Source organism: Oncorhynchus mykiss, chromosome 5, assembly GCF_013265735.2.
Source record: "Oncorhynchus mykiss isolate Arlee chromosome 5, USDA_OmykA_1.1, whole genome shotgun sequence".
In the NCBI taxonomy this organism is placed as follows: Eukaryota; Metazoa; Chordata; class Actinopteri; order Salmoniformes; family Salmonidae; genus Oncorhynchus; species Oncorhynchus mykiss.
The window spans coordinates 34,056,076-34,072,390 of record NC_048569.1 but is presented as its reverse complement, the minus strand read 5'-3'; the positions used below and the strand labels follow the sequence as shown (position 1 = coordinate 34,072,390).

Below are 16,315 nucleotides of genomic sequence, written 5' to 3'. Positions count from 1 at the left end.
TGGCAGCAAAGAGCCCGAATCTCAATCCCATTGAGCACGTCTGGGACCTGTTGGATCAGAGGGGAGGGCTAGGGCCATTCCCCCCAGAAATGTCAGAGATCTTGCAGGTGCCTTGGTGGAAGAGTGGGGTAACATCTAACAGCAAGAACTGGCAAATCTGGTGTAGTCCATGACGAGGAGATGCACTACAGTACTTAATGCAGCTGGTGGCCACACCAGATACTGACAGTTACTTTTGATTTTGACCCCCCCTTTGTTCAGGTACACATTATTCAATTTCTGTTAGTCACATGTCTGTGGAACTTCTTCAGTTTATGTCTCAGTTGTTGAATATTGTTACGTTCATACAAATATTTACACATGTTAAGTTTGCTGAAAATATACGCAGTTGACAGTGAGAAGACGTTTCTTTTTTTGCTGAGTTTAGGTTTGCGATGCACCTTACCTTAAGTAGGAGGTGGTACTTGAGAACCCGCTGCATGGGCACTACCAGCAGGTCCTGGAGCTTGAACTTGCCCTCTTGCACCTTCATAGTGCACTCCTACAACAACAACAAGAAACATCATACATTTCACAGTTCATAACTACAACAGCAGCCAAAGTGTACACATTCTGATACTGTAATACACATTCTGTAATTTCACACTATCACTACACCACTTTGCTACAGTTGTGCCTTCCAACAACAGTATCAACAGCGTATTAAAAGGTATCAAATCCCTGTCTGTCCTTACCCCTTAGTGAACATCTACATCAGGACATTCATACTGATATGGATATTCCTTTACTGTATGAGTAATAAAGAACACATTCGTCCCTCTGTCTGAATAATAGCCATAACAATCTCCTTTTTTATTAAGAAAAACAACAAGCCATACAGCTGCATTGTAATGCATTGAGACAGACCATGAGCCATCGTAACCCAGTAGATGCTGAATGCTGATGTCTCTCTCTCTCTCTTGAATGGATGACTCTGATCCTTATCCAATTCAAATCAAAACACATTTTATTTTATTTGTCACATATACATGGTTAGCAGATGTTAATGCGAGTGTAGCGAAATGCTTGTGCTTCTAGTTCCAACAATGCAGTAATAACCAACGAGTAATCTAACCTAACACGTTTTGTTTGCCCCGGTGATGCGTTGTGCAGACCTCACTACCCTCTGGAGAGCCTTATGGCTGTGCGCGAAGCAGTTGCCGTACCAGGCGGTGATACAGCCCGACAGGATGTTCTCGATTGTGCATCTGTAAAAGTTTGTTAGTGCTTTTGGTGACAAGTCAAATTTCTTCAGCCTCCTGAGGTTGAAGAGGCACTGCTGTGCCTTCTTCACCACGCTGTCTGTGTGGGTGGACCAATTCAGTTTGTCTGTAATGTGCACTCCGAGGTACTTAAAACGTACTACCCTCTCCACTACTGTCCCATCAATGTGGATAGGGGGGTGCTCCCTCTGCTGTTTCCTGAAGTCCACGATCATCTCCTTTGTTTTGTTGACATTGAGTGTGAGGTTATTTTCCTGACATCACACTCCGAGGACCCTCACTTCCTCCCTGTAGGCCGTTTCGTCGTTGTTGATAATCAAGCCCACCACTGTAGTGTCGTCTGACTTGACGCCTCCAATTTCATGATTAAGTTGGAGACGTGCATGGCCACACAGTCGTGGGTGAACAGGAAGTACAGGAGAGGGCTCAGAACGCACCCTTGTGGGGCAGCAGTGTTGAGGATCAGCGGGGTGGGGATGTTGTTACCTACCCTCACCACCTGGGGGCGGTCCTTCAGGAAGTCCAGTACCTGGTTGCATAGGGCGGGGTCGAGACCCAGGTTCTCGAGCTTGATGACGAGTTTGGAGGGTACTATGGTGTTAAATGCTGAGCTGTAGTCGATGAACAGCATTCTCACATAGGTATTCCTCTTGTCCAGAAGGGTTAGGGCAGTGTGGTTGCGATTGTCTGTGGACCTATTGGGGCAGTAATTGGAGTGGGTCTAGGGTGTCAGGTAGGGTGGAGGTGATATGGTCCTTGACTAGTCTCTCAAAGCACTTCATGATGATGTAAGTGAGTGCTATGGGCAGTAGTCATTTAGCTGGGAGCAAGACATCCTGTTCCCCGACGGGGCTGGTTTTCTTTTTGTAATCCGTGATTGACTGTAGACCCTGCCACATACCTCTTGTGTCTGAGCCATTGAATTGCGACTTTACTTTGTCTCTATACTGATGCTTAGCTTGTTTGATTGCCTTGTGGAGGAAATAGCTACACTGTTTGTATTCGGTCATGTTTCCGGTCACCTTGCCCTGGTTAAAAGCAGTGGTTCACGCTTTCAGTTTTGTGCGAATGCTGCCATCAATCCACGGTTTCTGGTTTGGGAATGTTTTAATAGTTGCTGTGGGTACGAAATCGCTGATGCACTTGCTAATAAACTCACACACTGAATCAGCGTATTCGTCAATGTTGTTGTTTGACGCAGTGCGGAACATATCCCAATCCACGTGATCGAAGCAATCTTGAAGCGTGGAATCAGATTGATCGGACCAGTGTTGAACAGACCTGAGCGTGGGAGCTTCCTGTTGTAGTCTCTGTCTATAGGCTGGGAGCAACAAAATGTAGTCGTGGTCAGCTTTTCCAAAAGGAGGGCGGGGGAGGGCATTATATGCGTTGTGGAAGTTAAAATAACAATGATCCATGGTTTTACCAGCCCTGGTAGCACAATCAATATGCGGATAGAATTTAGGGAGTCTTCTTTTCAGATTAGCCTTGTTAAAATCCCCAGCTACAATGAATGCAGGCTCAGGATATGTGGTTTCCAGTTTACATAGAGTCAAATAAAGTTCATTCAGGGCCGTCGATGTGTCTGCTTGGGGGGGAATATATGCGGCTGTGATTATAATCGAAGAGAATTATCTTGGTAGATAATGCGGTCGACATTTGATTGTGAGGAATTCTAAGTCAGGTGAACAGAAGGACTTGAGTTCCTGTATGTTGTAATGATGACACCACGTCTCGTTAATCATAAGGCATACCCCCGCGCCCCTCTTCTTACCAGAAAGATGCTTGTTTCTGTCGGCGCGATGCGTGAAGAAACCAGCTGGCTGTACCGACTCCAATAGCGTGTCTCGAGTGAGCAATGTTTCAGTGAAGCAAAGAATGTTACAGTCTCTTATGTCTCTCTTGAATGCTACCCATTTCATCAACCTTGTTGTCAAGAGAATGGACATTGGCGAGTAGTATGCTCAGGAGCGGGTACGCGACGTGCCAGTCTCAGGAACCTAACCAGAAGACCGCTGTGCCTGCCCCTTTTACGGCGACGTTGTTTTGGTTTGCCGGCTGGGATCTGAGCCATTGTCCTGGGTGGTGGGCAAAACACAGGATCCGCTTCGGGAAAGTCGTAGAGTATTGGAAGCTATTTTGTAAATGACATCGCCGAAGTCAAAGATCGGTAGGATAGTCAGTTTTACAAGGGTATGTTTGGCGGCGTGAGAGAATGAGGCTTTGTTGCGAAATAGGAAGCCGATTGTAGATTTTATTTTGATTTGGAGATGTTTAATATGAGTCTGGAAGGAGAGTTTACAGTCTAGCCAGACACCTAGTTATTTGTACTTGTCCACATATTCTAACTTAGAACCGTCCAGAGTAGTGATGCTAGTCGGGCGGGCGGGTAGCGAACAGTTGAAAAGCATGCATTTGGTTATACTAGCATTTAAGAGCAGTTGGAGACCACGGGAGGAGTGTTGTATGGCATTGAAGCTTGTTTGGAGGTTACTTAACACAGTGTCCAAGAAAGGGCCAGATGTATACAGAATGGTGTCGTCTACGTAAAGGTGGATCAGGGAATCACCCGCAGCAAGAGCGACATCGTTGATATATTCAGAGAAAATAGAGACTGCCAGAGGTCCGGACAACAGGCCCTCGGATTTGACACACTGAACTCTGTCTGAGAAGTAGTTGGTGAACCAGGCGAGGCAGTCATTTGAGAAACCAAGCCTATTGAGTCTGCCAATAAGAATACAATGATTGACACAGTCGAAAGCCTTGGCCAGGTCAATGAAGACAGCTGCACAGTACTGTCTTTTATCGATGGCGGTTATGATATTGTTTAGGACCTTGAGCGTGGCCGAGGTGCACCCGTGACCAGCTCGGAAACCGGATTGCACAGCGGAGAAGGTACGGTGGGATTCAAAATGGTCAGTGATCTGTTTATTGACTTGGCTTTCGAAGACTTTAGAAAGGCAGGGCAGGATGGATATCGGTCTATAACAGTTTGGGTCTAGAGTGTCACCCCCTTTGAAGAGGGGGATGACCGCAGCAGCTTTTAGATTGATGAGGCAAAACATTTATTTAATCCATTTTAGAATAAGGCTGTAATGTAGCAACATGTGGAAAAGGGAATGCACTGTAAACTACAGTAATAGAGCTGGGTCAACCCAGCAACATGGCTTGGCCAGCAGTGGACCACGATTTGGACCAGCTGGGGATTCCATTTTTAATCAGATCTTTCACTGCAGACCATTGGTGTTTGTCCAACTGCAGTACAGTAGCTTTAGATGGAAGCCAAACTATCATAGTAAAATGTCATGATTCAAAACACCATGGCAGGTTGTGAATCAACTTTGCGCCAATTTTGAGCAGATGCCAGATGGGTGGTAAGGGAGGGGGAGGGATATGTGTGTTTGTGTGGTTACTGTACCTCAACTTTCATCTTAACGTCCTCTCGCGTGGCGATGAGCTCATCCAGTATCTTCTGGGCATTCTCCATGTGGCTGCAGTACTGGCCGTAGATCAACAATCTGTATATGAACACATCACTGTATTATTACTAGCATACACTGAGTGTCCAAAACATTAGAAACAACTGCTCTTTCCATGACAGACTGACCAGGTGAATCCAGGTGAAAGCTATGATCCCTTATTGATGTCACCTGTTAAATCCACTTCAATCAGTGTCGATGAAGGGGAGGAGACAGGTTAAAGAAGGACTGTTAAGCTTTAAGACAATTGAGACATGGACTACGTATGTGTGCCATTCAGAGGGTGAATGGACAAGACAGAAGATTTAAGTGCCTTTGAACGGGGTATGGTAGTAGGTGCCAGGCACACCAGTTTGTGTCAAGAACTGCAACGCTACTGGGTTTTTGACGCTCAACAATTTCCCATGTGTTTCAAGAGCATTGGAGTCAACATGGGCCCGCATCCCTACGGAACACTTTCGACACTTTGTAGACCATGCCCTTACGAATTGAGGCTGTTCTGAGGGCAAAAGGGAGTACATCTCAATATTAAGAAGGTGTTATTTTGTACACTCAGTGTATATTCTATTATAGGGTTCCTGCAAAGGGTTCACAGATCATCATATAGCAATATGCTGTTGACTCTTAGGACCAGTTCAGTACCAAATAACCCATGAGGCACTTGACACTAAGGAGGAGTAAGCCATACTAATAGCTTTAGATTAAACTTAATTACAACAGTATTAAACAGTTCGGTGGGTGACCCATTTGCCACCATAGGAAGCCGATGTAAAAGGAACATATGAATAGATTTCATATGGGCATGACTACTGTACATATGAATATATTGTATTAATAAGTAATACATTAACTCGAAACCCAGGGCAATCTTTTGAAGAATACACGCCTCTACCCAATAAGTCATAATCATAGTATAACCACAGTACACTAATGAAAGATAGTGATTATAATAAATTGCTTTGAAGAGTTCTCAGGCAGAAAGCCTATTAATTTGGGCCAGTGAGGATATGAAGGGCACATTCACAACGGGCCCCTGACACAGATCACTTCATCTTGGAACTAGTTCAAAGTTATCTTGACTAGAGGATGGCACCACGCGTGGCACAGATTCCTCTCTCTCTCTTATTTTTCAAAGTAGGGCATTGTCACGACTGGCAGTGCCAAACCCCTCTGACGCTTTTGGCAAAGTCTCTTAATCTTCAGCAGAGCATAGTTTTCATTTCTAAAGTCTAAGGATGTCTCTGACATATCCTTGACAGAGACAAGAGCACTGCTCCAGAGAGCTGGGAGATGTATCCAAAACTCAGCAAGAGAGCAAGAGCACAGTATGGCAGAAAAAGCACATTTCTCTTAGAAAATCTCTTTAAACATAGTTGGGTTTCTTCTTCTTTCAATTCAATTACCACAATAATTCACTAAGCTGTTTAACACTTCACAACTCTTCACTTAATCTTGAAGTTAGAGCATAAGTCACTAACAGAGTGCTTTGATAACAGTCACTACCCCAGCTCTCAAAGCTAAACTCATCTCCTTCCTAAGCCTCTTACATGGACAAACCCACTAACACCTGCAGACTGCACAAACCCCATTACAATGCTTACCAACTTATCTGACCTCTGCCTACTGTACATTCACAACATGACTAGATCCCCATCGGTAGGGATGAGTCATCCAGTGGCCAACTATCCGGATGGCTCTCTCCATCCCTAAACCCCATTAATGACTGGCCTAGACTGACCTCCACTGTGAAGCTCCCTGCCTGGGTCTGGTCCAAAGACAACGTGGTCTGGGGCTAACAAGGACCTGATTAGGGCCTGATCCACAGCCAGGGAGATCGCTCCTCTCCTTAAGGAGGAGAATTGGAATAAGATTAATGGCTGCCTTGCTCAATTATGAGCCAGGCAGGCAGCGGCAGTCAGATTCAGCAGCAGGCAGCAGCATAACGAGGGTACAGGGCAGGTGTCAGCCACCCGCTTTAATAACACGTGTCACAGACTTAATTGAACATGAAGGTCTTATTTTATGAGGCCATTTCAGGAGCGGGTAGTTTAAGGTGGAGCGACTGGTGGGGAAAGTGATATTGTGATCAGAGTACGAGGCAATGGATTAGACACCCACTGAGACTAGACACAAGGTTTTGAATCCTTATCGATTGGTTATATTACAGCTTGGTAATATACAGGGTATGTTTATACGTGACAATGGATAAAGGAAGAGCGAGTGAGATGACACAAACAAACATACAGACAGACAGAAAGAGCAGACAGAGATATAAGAGAGAGAGAGACAGACAGACAGCAGGAGAGATTGGGGGAAAAGGATGGCACGAGAAAACAGAGAAATAAAAAGACAAAATAATATAAAGTGTAGGCTACATGAGAGAAAAAGAGCTCAGCTGGATGGGGTTAGGCAGTGATCACAGCATGGTTCCATGGAGCCTCTGTAGTGTGTCTGGGACAGTACCTCTGTGCCTGAGGGCCCGCTTTTTAAAGCTCCTCCACCACCACTAAAAACACTCCAAAACCAGGCAGAAGTCTGTGGTGTTGACAGACAAGGACACGGGTAGGAGGTGAGCAGGGGCCATCCTAACAGACCAATTTGTCCCCTGTTCAGTGACAGGCCTCAGCATGGGACACAGGGCCTGCTCTGATACTGACACAGCAGAGAGTACGTGTCACGGTGCTAATGCTAATACTTACAGACCCCTCTAATAAAAGGCTTTCGTGTTCCTCCAGCTCTTAAGGAAAGTCACTGTCTTTGTTCTCCTCCCAGAGACAAGCAGTGGAACAAAGGAGTTGATTACACACACATGTACAAAGCCACATGTACGCACACGCAGTGGAGTCAGACATAATTAACCCCTGAGACACTGACAAGCACAGCCACTCCTCTCCTGATGTCTGGACACATCACACTGGGAGATTTGTGATGTTATGCTCCCCTAGGAACCAGCTATATCTCCTTCTATCACTCCTTCTGTCTTTCCCTTTAAAGTAATGTTTAATTCCTTTTCTCTCCACCAGTCTCACCCCCTCTTCTCTCTCCCTCTCACAGTGTAGCATGCTGGCTTCTTTCAGTCAAGAAGTAAATTGATTCTGTGAAACATTACTCATAATATGATTCTGTGAAACGTTATTTATATTATGATTCTGTGAAACGTTACTCATATTGATTCTGTGAAACGTTACTCATAATATGATTCTGTGAAACGTTACTCATAATGATTCTGTGAAACGTTACTCATAATATGATTCTGTGAAACGTTACTCATAATGATTCTGTGAAACGTTACTCATAATATGATTCTGTGAAACGTTACTCATAATGTGATTCTGTGAAACGTTACTCATAATGTGATTCTGTGAAACATTACTCATAATGTGATTTTGTGAAACGTTACTCATAATGACTGTGAAACGTTACTCATATTGATTCTGTGAAACGTTACTCATAATGTGATTCTGTGAAACGTTACTCATATTGATTCTGTGAAACGTTACTCATATTGATTCTGTGAAACGTTACTCATAATGTGATTCTGTGAAACGTTACTCATAATGATTCTGTGAAACGTTACTCATAATGATTCTGTGAAACGTTACTCATAATGTGATTCTGTGAAACGTTACTCATAATGTGATTCTGTGAAACGTTACTCATAATGTGATTCTGTGAAACGTTACTCATATTGATTCTGTGAAACGTTACTCATAATGTGATTCTGTGAAACGTTACTCACAATGATTCTGTGAAACGTTACTCATAATGTGATTCTGTGAAACATTACTCATAATGTGATTCTGTGAAACATTACTCATAATGTGATTCTGTGAAACGTTACTCATAATGTGATTCTGTGAAACGTTACTCATAATGCGATTCTGTGAAACGTTACTCATAATGTGATTCTGTGAAACGTTACTGTCACGAACCTCGCCGAGGATGGTGCCTCTTCCTGTTCGGGCGGTGCTCGGCGGTCGTCGTCGCCGGCCTATTAGCTGCCATCGATTCCCTTTCCGTTTGTTTTGAGTTATTGGTTAATTGGGTACACCTGTTTTGTATTAGGATTTGTTTGTAGGGTATTTAGGGGCACTAGGCCCGCTGGGTATTTGTGCGGGCTTGTTTTTGTTACTCTGTGTTTTGATGGTGTGATTTTTTCTTGTATTTATTCTCCGGACTGTTTAGTCCTGTTGTTTTTGACTGGCAACTTATTTTACGCCCTGTGTGTTGGCGTGACTGTTTTTGTTGCGCTGGGGAATAAATGTGAAGATACGACTGAACCCTGCTCTCTGCGCCTGATTCCAACCACAACACCTAGTAGATCGTAACAGAAGCCCGCACCTTCGAAATGGAGTCAGCAGGAGCAGCGACCACTCCTCTCCCCACTATGGAGGAGCGCGTTCATCACCACACAGCTGTCCTCCATCGGATTGGTACCGCGATGGACCAGATGATGGAGAGGATGGAACGATGGGAGAGGAGTGGTCTCCCGACGTCTACCCCAGCTCCCCCACTGCCGACACCACCTACTCCACCTACGTCGTCCTCTGGGTCCGGCGCACTACGTCTCTCCCCCCCCGAGGGAGTACGATGGAGCGGCTGCTGGGTGCCGGGGATTTTTGCTCCAGCTGGAGCTCTACCTGGCTACTGTGCGTCCGGCTCCCTCGGGTGAGGAGAGTGTGAGCCTCCTCGTCTCCTGTTTAACGGGCAGGGCCCTGGATTGGGCTAACGCAGTCTGGAACAGTCCAGACTCGGCTCGGGACAACTACCTGGAGTTCACCCGCCGTTTCCGAGCAGTGTTCGATCATCCACCAGAGGGTAAAGCGGCGGGTGAGCGACTGTTCCACCTCAGACAGGAGACGAGGAGCGCACAGGACTTCGCGTTGGAGTTTAGGACCCTAGCTGCTGGTGCTGGGTGGAATGACAGGGCCCTGATGGACCATTACCGGTGTAGTCTCCGGGAGGACGTCCGCCGGGAGCTGGCTTGCAGGGACACAACTCTCTCCCTGGATGAACTAATAGACATGTCTATTCGATTGGACAACCTGCTAGCTGCCCGCGGGCGTTCAGAAGGGGTCCTGTTAATTCCACCTTCCAGCTCTCCCACTCCCACTCCGATGGAGTTGGGAGGAGCTGCATCTAGGGGGGTCAGAGGGGGCTCCTCCTGCTCCTATTGTGGACGGAGAGGACACACTTCGGACCGGTGTTGGAGGAGTCCTTCTGGGAGTCGAGATGGTCGGCAGAACGCTCCTCGGCCACCCCAGGTGAGTAAGCACCAAACTCACCCAGAGCTCCCTGTTGGTCACATGTTTTTGTTAATTTTTTTCCCTGCATTTTTCCCCTCTCTTCAGCATAAGGCGCTAGTCGATTCAGGCGCAGCTGTGAGTTTTATGGATCGTGGACTCGCCCGTAAATTGGGTATTCCGTTAGTGCAGATAGACCCACCTGTCCCCGTGCACTCCTTAGATAGCCGACCGCTAGGGTCAGGGCTGGTCAGGGAGGCCACGATTCCGCTGGACATGGTAACGCAGGGGAATCATAGGGAGAGGATCAGTTTCTACCTTATTGATTCACCTGGGTTTCCGGTGGTGTTGGGGGTTCCCTGGCTGGCTATTCACAATCCCCTTATTTCCTGGAAACAGGGGGCTCTTAAGGGGTGGTCAGACGAGTGTTCAGAGAGGTGTATAGGAGTTTCCATCGGTGCCACGACGGTGGAGAGTCCAGACCAGGTTTCCACCGTGCGCATTCCCCCAGAATATGCCGATTTGGCTATCGCTTTTAGTAAGAAGAAGGCGACCAAATTACCACCCCATCGACGGTGGGTTTGCGTGATAAACCTCCTGGAGAACGCTGCACTTCCCCGGAGTCATGTGTACCCACTGTCACAGGAGGAGACGCTGGCTATGGAAACATATGTCACGGAAGCTCTGAGACAGGGGTACATTCGGCCCTCCATGTCACCCGTCTCCTCGAGTTTTTTTTTTGTGAGGAAAAAGGAGGGAGGTCTGCGTCCGTGCATTGATTATCGAGGTCTCAATTCGATCACAGTGGGTTTTAGTTATCCGCTACCTCTCATCGCTACGGCGGTGGAATCATTCCACGGAGCGCGTTTCTTCACAAAACTGGACCTCAGGAGCGCGTATAATCTGGTGCGTATTCGGGGAGGAGACGAGTGGAAAACAGCGTTTAGTACCACATCAGGCCACTATGAGTACCTCGTCATGCCGTATGGGTTGAAAAATGCTCCAGCCGTCTTTCAATCCTTTGTAGATGAGATTCTCAGGGACTTGCACGGGCAGGGTGTGGTAGTCTATATTGATGACATCTTGATTTATTCTGCCACACGCGCCGCGCATGTTTCCCTGGTGCGCAAGGTTCTTGGGCGACTGCTGGAGCATGACCTATACGTCAAGGCTGAGAAATGTGTGTTCTCCAAACCAGCCGTTTCCTTCTTGGGTTATCGCATTTCCAGCTCGGGGATGATGATGGAGTGTGACCGCGTTAACGTCGTGCGTAATTGGCCGACTCCGACCACGGTAAAGGAGGTGTAGCGGTTTTTAGGGTTTGCCAATTACTACCGGAGGTTTATCCGGGGTTTTGGCCAAGTAGCGGCGCCCATTACCTCACTGCTGAAGGGGGGGCCGGTGCGTTTGCGGTGGTCAGCAGAGGCTGATGGAGCCTTCAACCAGTTGAAGGCACTGTTCACTGGGGCTCCCGTGTTGGCGCATCCGGACCCTTCGTTAGCATTCATAGTGGAGGTGGATGCGTCCGAGGCTGGGGTTGGAGCCGTGCTGTCTCAGCGCTCGGGCACGCCACCGAAGCTCCGTCCCTGCGCTTTCTTTTCGAAGAAGCTGGGTCCGGCAGAGCGGAACTATGATGTGGGGGACCGGGAGTTACTAGCTATGGTAAAGGCCCTGAAGGTGTGGAGACACTGGCTAGAGGGGGCTAAACACCCTTTTCTCATCTGGACTGATCACCGTAATCTGGAGTATATTCGAGCAGCGAGGAGACTGAATCCGCGTCAGGCTAGGTGGGCCATGTTCTTTACACGTTTTAGATTTACGATCTCTTACAGACCAGGTTCCCTCAACACTAAGGCCGACGCGCTGTCCCGTCTCTATGACACCGAGGACCGGTCTATCGAACCCACTCCCATCCTCCCAGCTTCTCGGCTGGTGGCCCCAGTGGTATGGGAGGTGGACGCGGACATCGAGCGGGCGTTGAGGATTGAACCTGCGCCTGCACAGTGTCCGACTGGTAGAAGTTACGTACCGCTTGGTGTCCGTGATAAGTTGATTCGGTGGGCTCACACACTACCGTCTGCGGGTCATCCGGGGATCGATAGGACAGTGCGGGGTCTTAGAGGGAAATACTGGTGGCCCACCTTAGCTAGGGATGTGAGGCTCTATGTATCTTCCTGTTCGGTATGCGCCCAGAGTAAGGCTCCTAGGCACCTTCCTAGAGGGAAGTTACAGCCCCTCCCGGGTTCCACAACGGCCATGGTCCCATCTCTCGGTAGATTTCCTTACTGATCTTCCCCCATCTCAGGGGAACACTACCGTTTTGGTCGTTGTGGATCGGTTCTCTAAGTCCTGCCGTCTCCTCCCATTGCCTGGTCTCCCTACGGCCCTACAGACTGCAGAGGCTCTTTTTACCCACGTCTTCCGGCACTATGGGGTCCCAGAGGATATCGTCTCCGATCGGGGTCCCCAGTTCACATCTCGGGTTTGGAAGGCGTTTATGGAGCGTCTGGGGATCTCGGTCAGCCTTACCTCTGGTTATCACCCCGAAAGTAATGGGCAGGTGGAGAGAGTAAACCAGGAAGTGGGCAGGTTTCTGAGGTCGTATTGCCAGGACCGGCCAGGAGAATGGGCGAGGTACGTCCCGTGGGCAGAGTTAGCCCAGAATTCTCTTCGGCATTCGTCCACGAAGATGTCACCATTCGAATGTGTACTGGGCTACCAGCCGGTCCTGGCTCCATGGCATCAGAGTCAGACCTAGGCTCCTGCGGTGGAGGAGTGGGTACAGCGCTCTAGAGAGACCTGGCGGGCAGTCCAGGATTCTCTCAGGCAGGCCAGTGAACGGCAGAAGAGAGACGCTGACCGCCACCGCAGTGAGGCCCCGGTGTTCGCACCAGGGGACAGGGTCTGGCTCTCGACCCGAAACCTGCCCCTCCGCCTGCCCTGCCGGAAGCTGGGGCCGCAGTGTGTGGGGCCATTTAAAGTCCTGAGGAGGATAAACGAGGTGTGTTATAGATTGCAACTTCCCTCTTATTATCGTATTAACCCCTCGTTTCATGTGTCTCTCCTCAGGCCGGTGGTAGCTGGTCCCCTACAAGACGGTGAGGTACCGGAGGTCCCTCCACCCCCTCTGGACATCGAGGGGTCCCCGGCGTACACAGTACGAGCTATTCTGGACTCGAGACGCCGGGTGAGGGGCCTGCAGTACCTCGTGGACTGGGAGGGGTACGGTCCGGAAGAGAGGTGCTGGGTACCGGGGAGGGACATTTTAGATCCTTCCCTCTTGAGGGATTTCCATCGCCTCCACCCGGATCGCCCTGCGCCTCGTCCTCCGGGTCGTCCTCGAGGCCGGGGTCGGCGCGCTGCAGGGGCCGCGCGTCAGGGGGGGGTACTGTCACGAACCTCGCCGAGGATGGTGCCTCTTCCTGTTCGGGCGGTGCTCGGCGGTCGTCGTCGCCGGCCTATTAGCTGCCATCGATTCCCTTTCCGTTTGTTTTGGGTTATTGGTTAATTGGGTACACCTGTTTTGTATTAGGATTTGTTTGTAGGGTATTTAGGGGCACTAGGCCCGCTGGGTATTTGTGCGGGCTTGTTTTTGTTACTCTGTGTTTTGATGGTGTGATTTTTTCCTGTATTTATTCTCCGGACTGTTTAGTCCTGTTGTTTTTGACTGGCAACTTATTTTACGCCCTGTGTGTTGGCGTGACTGTTTTTGTTGCGCTGGGGAATAAATGTGAAGATACGACTGAACCCTGCTCTCTGCGCCTGATTCCAACCACAACACCTAGTAGATCGTAACAGTTACTCATAATATGATTCTGTGAAACGTTACTCATAATATGATTCTGTGAAACGTTACTCATAATGATTCTGTGAAACGTTACTCATAATCTGATTCTGTGAAACGTTACTCATAATATGATTCTGTGAAACGTTACTCATAATGTGATTCTGTGAAACGTTACTCATAATGTGATTCTGTGAAACGTTACTCATAATATGATTCTGTGAAACGTTACTCATAATGTGATTCTGTGACACGTTACTCATAATGTGATTCTGTGAAACGTTACTCATAATATGATTCTGTGAAACGTTACTCATAATGATTCTGTGAAACGTTACTCATAAAATGATTCTGTGAAACGTTACTCATAATGATTCTGTGAAACCTTACTCATAATGATTCTGTGAAACGTTACTCATAATATGATTCTGTGAAACGTTACTCATAATGTGATTCTGTGAAACATTACTCATAATGTGATTCTGTGAAACATTACTCATAATGTGATTCTGTGAAACGTTACTCATAATATGATTCTGTGAAACGTTACTCATGTGATTCTGTGAAACATTACTCATAATGTGATTCTGTGAAACGTTACTCATAATGATTCTGTGAAACGTTACTCATAATATGATTCTGTGAAACGTTACTCATAATGTGATTCTGTGAAACATTACTCATAATATGATTCTGTGAAACGTTACTCATAATGATTCTGTGAAACGTTACTCATAATGTGATTCTGTGAAACGTTACTCATAATATGATTCTGTGAAACGTTACTCATAATGTGATTCTGTGAAACGTTACTCATAATGTGATTCTGTGAAACGTTACTCATAATGATTCTGTGAAACGTTACTCATAATATGATTCTGTGAAACGTTACTCATAATGTGATTCTGTGAAACGTTACTCATAATGTGATTCTGTGAAACGTTACTCATAATATGATTCTGTGAAACGTTACTCATAATGTGATTCTGTGAAACGTTACTCATAATGATTCTGTGAAACGCTACTCATAATATGATTCTGTGAAACGTTACTCATAATGATTCTGTGAAACGTTACTCATAATGTGATTCTGTGAAACGTTACTCATATTGATTCTGTGAAACGTTACTCATAATGTGATTCTGTGAAACGTTACTCATAATGTGATTCTGTGAAACGTTACTCATATTGATTCTGTGAAACGTTACTCATAATGATTCTGTGAAACGCTACTCATAATGTGATTCTGTGAAACGTTACTCATAATGTGATTCTGTGAAACGTTACTCATAATATGATTCTGTGAAACGTTACTCATAATGATTCTGTGAAACGTTACTCATAATATGATTCTGTGAAACGTTACTCATAATGTGATTCTGTGAAACATTACTCATAATATGATTCTGTGAAACGTTACTCATAATGATTCTGTGAAACGTTACTCATAATGTGATTCTGTGAAACGTTACTCATAATATGATTCTGTGAAACGTTACTCATAATGTGATTCTGTGAAACGTTACTCATAATGTGATTCTGTGAAACGTTACTCATAATGATTCTGTGAAACGTTACTCATAATATGATTCTGTGAAACGTTACTCATAATGTGATTCTGTGAAACGTTACTCATAATGTGATTCTGTGAAACGTTACTCATAATATGATTCTGTGAAACGTTACTCATAATGTGATTCTGTGAAACGTTACTCATAATGATTCTGTGAAACGCTACTCATAATATGATTCTGTGAAACGTTACTCATAATGATTCTGTGAAACGTTACTCATATTGATTCTGTGAAACGTTACTCATAATGATTCTGTGAAACGCTACTCATAATATGATTCTGTGAAACGTTACTCATAATGTGATTCTGTGAAACGTTACTCATAATATGATTCTGTGAAACGTTACTCATAATGATTCTGTGAAACGTTACTCATAATATGATTCTGTGAAACGTTACTCATAATGATTCTGTGAAACGTTACTCATAAAATGATTCTGTGAAACGTTACTATGGTAAAGGCCCTGAAGGTGTGGAGACACTGGCTAGAGGGGGCTAAACACCCTTTTCTCATCTGGACTGATCACCGTAATCTGGAGTATATTCGAGCAGCGAGGAGACTGAATCCGCGTCAGGCTAGGTGGGCCATGTTCTTTACACGTTTTAGATTTACGATCTCTTACAGACCAGGTTCCCTCAACACTAAGGCCGACGCGCTGTCCCGTCTCTATGACACCGAGGACCGGTCTATCGAACCCACTCCCATCCTCCCAGCTTCTCGGCTGGTGGCCCCAGTGGTATGGGAGGTGGACGCGGACATCGAGCGGGCGTTGAGGATTGAACCTGCGCCTGCACAGTGTCCGACTGGTAGAAGTTACGTACCGCTTGGTGTCCGTGATAAGTTGATTCGGTGGGCTCACACACTACCGTCTGCGGGTCATCCGGGGATCGATAGGACAGTGCGGGGTCTTAGAGGGAAATACTGGTGGCCCACCTTAGCTAGGGATGTGAGGCTCTATGTATCTTCCTGTTC

General features: G+C 46.6%; 1 protein-coding gene across 14 annotated transcripts in view; it reads right to left on the bottom strand.

The window, feature by feature from the left end:
• LOC110523649 (guanine nucleotide exchange factor VAV2) overlaps window positions 1-16,315 on the bottom strand; it is a 242,212-nt gene that overhangs the window by 16,594 nt on the left and 209,303 nt on the right. For all 14 annotated transcript variants that reach the window (XM_036977317.1, XM_036977309.1, XM_036977311.1 and 11 more), the window contains 2 exons: window positions 4,681-4,780; window positions 446-541 (listed from right to left, as the gene is read on the bottom strand). In XM_036977317.1, coding sequence (XP_036833212.1) covers window positions 446-541; window positions 4,681-4,780 — 196 coding nt within the window. The remainder of the gene's footprint in view (window positions 1-445; window positions 542-4,680; window positions 4,781-16,315) is intronic.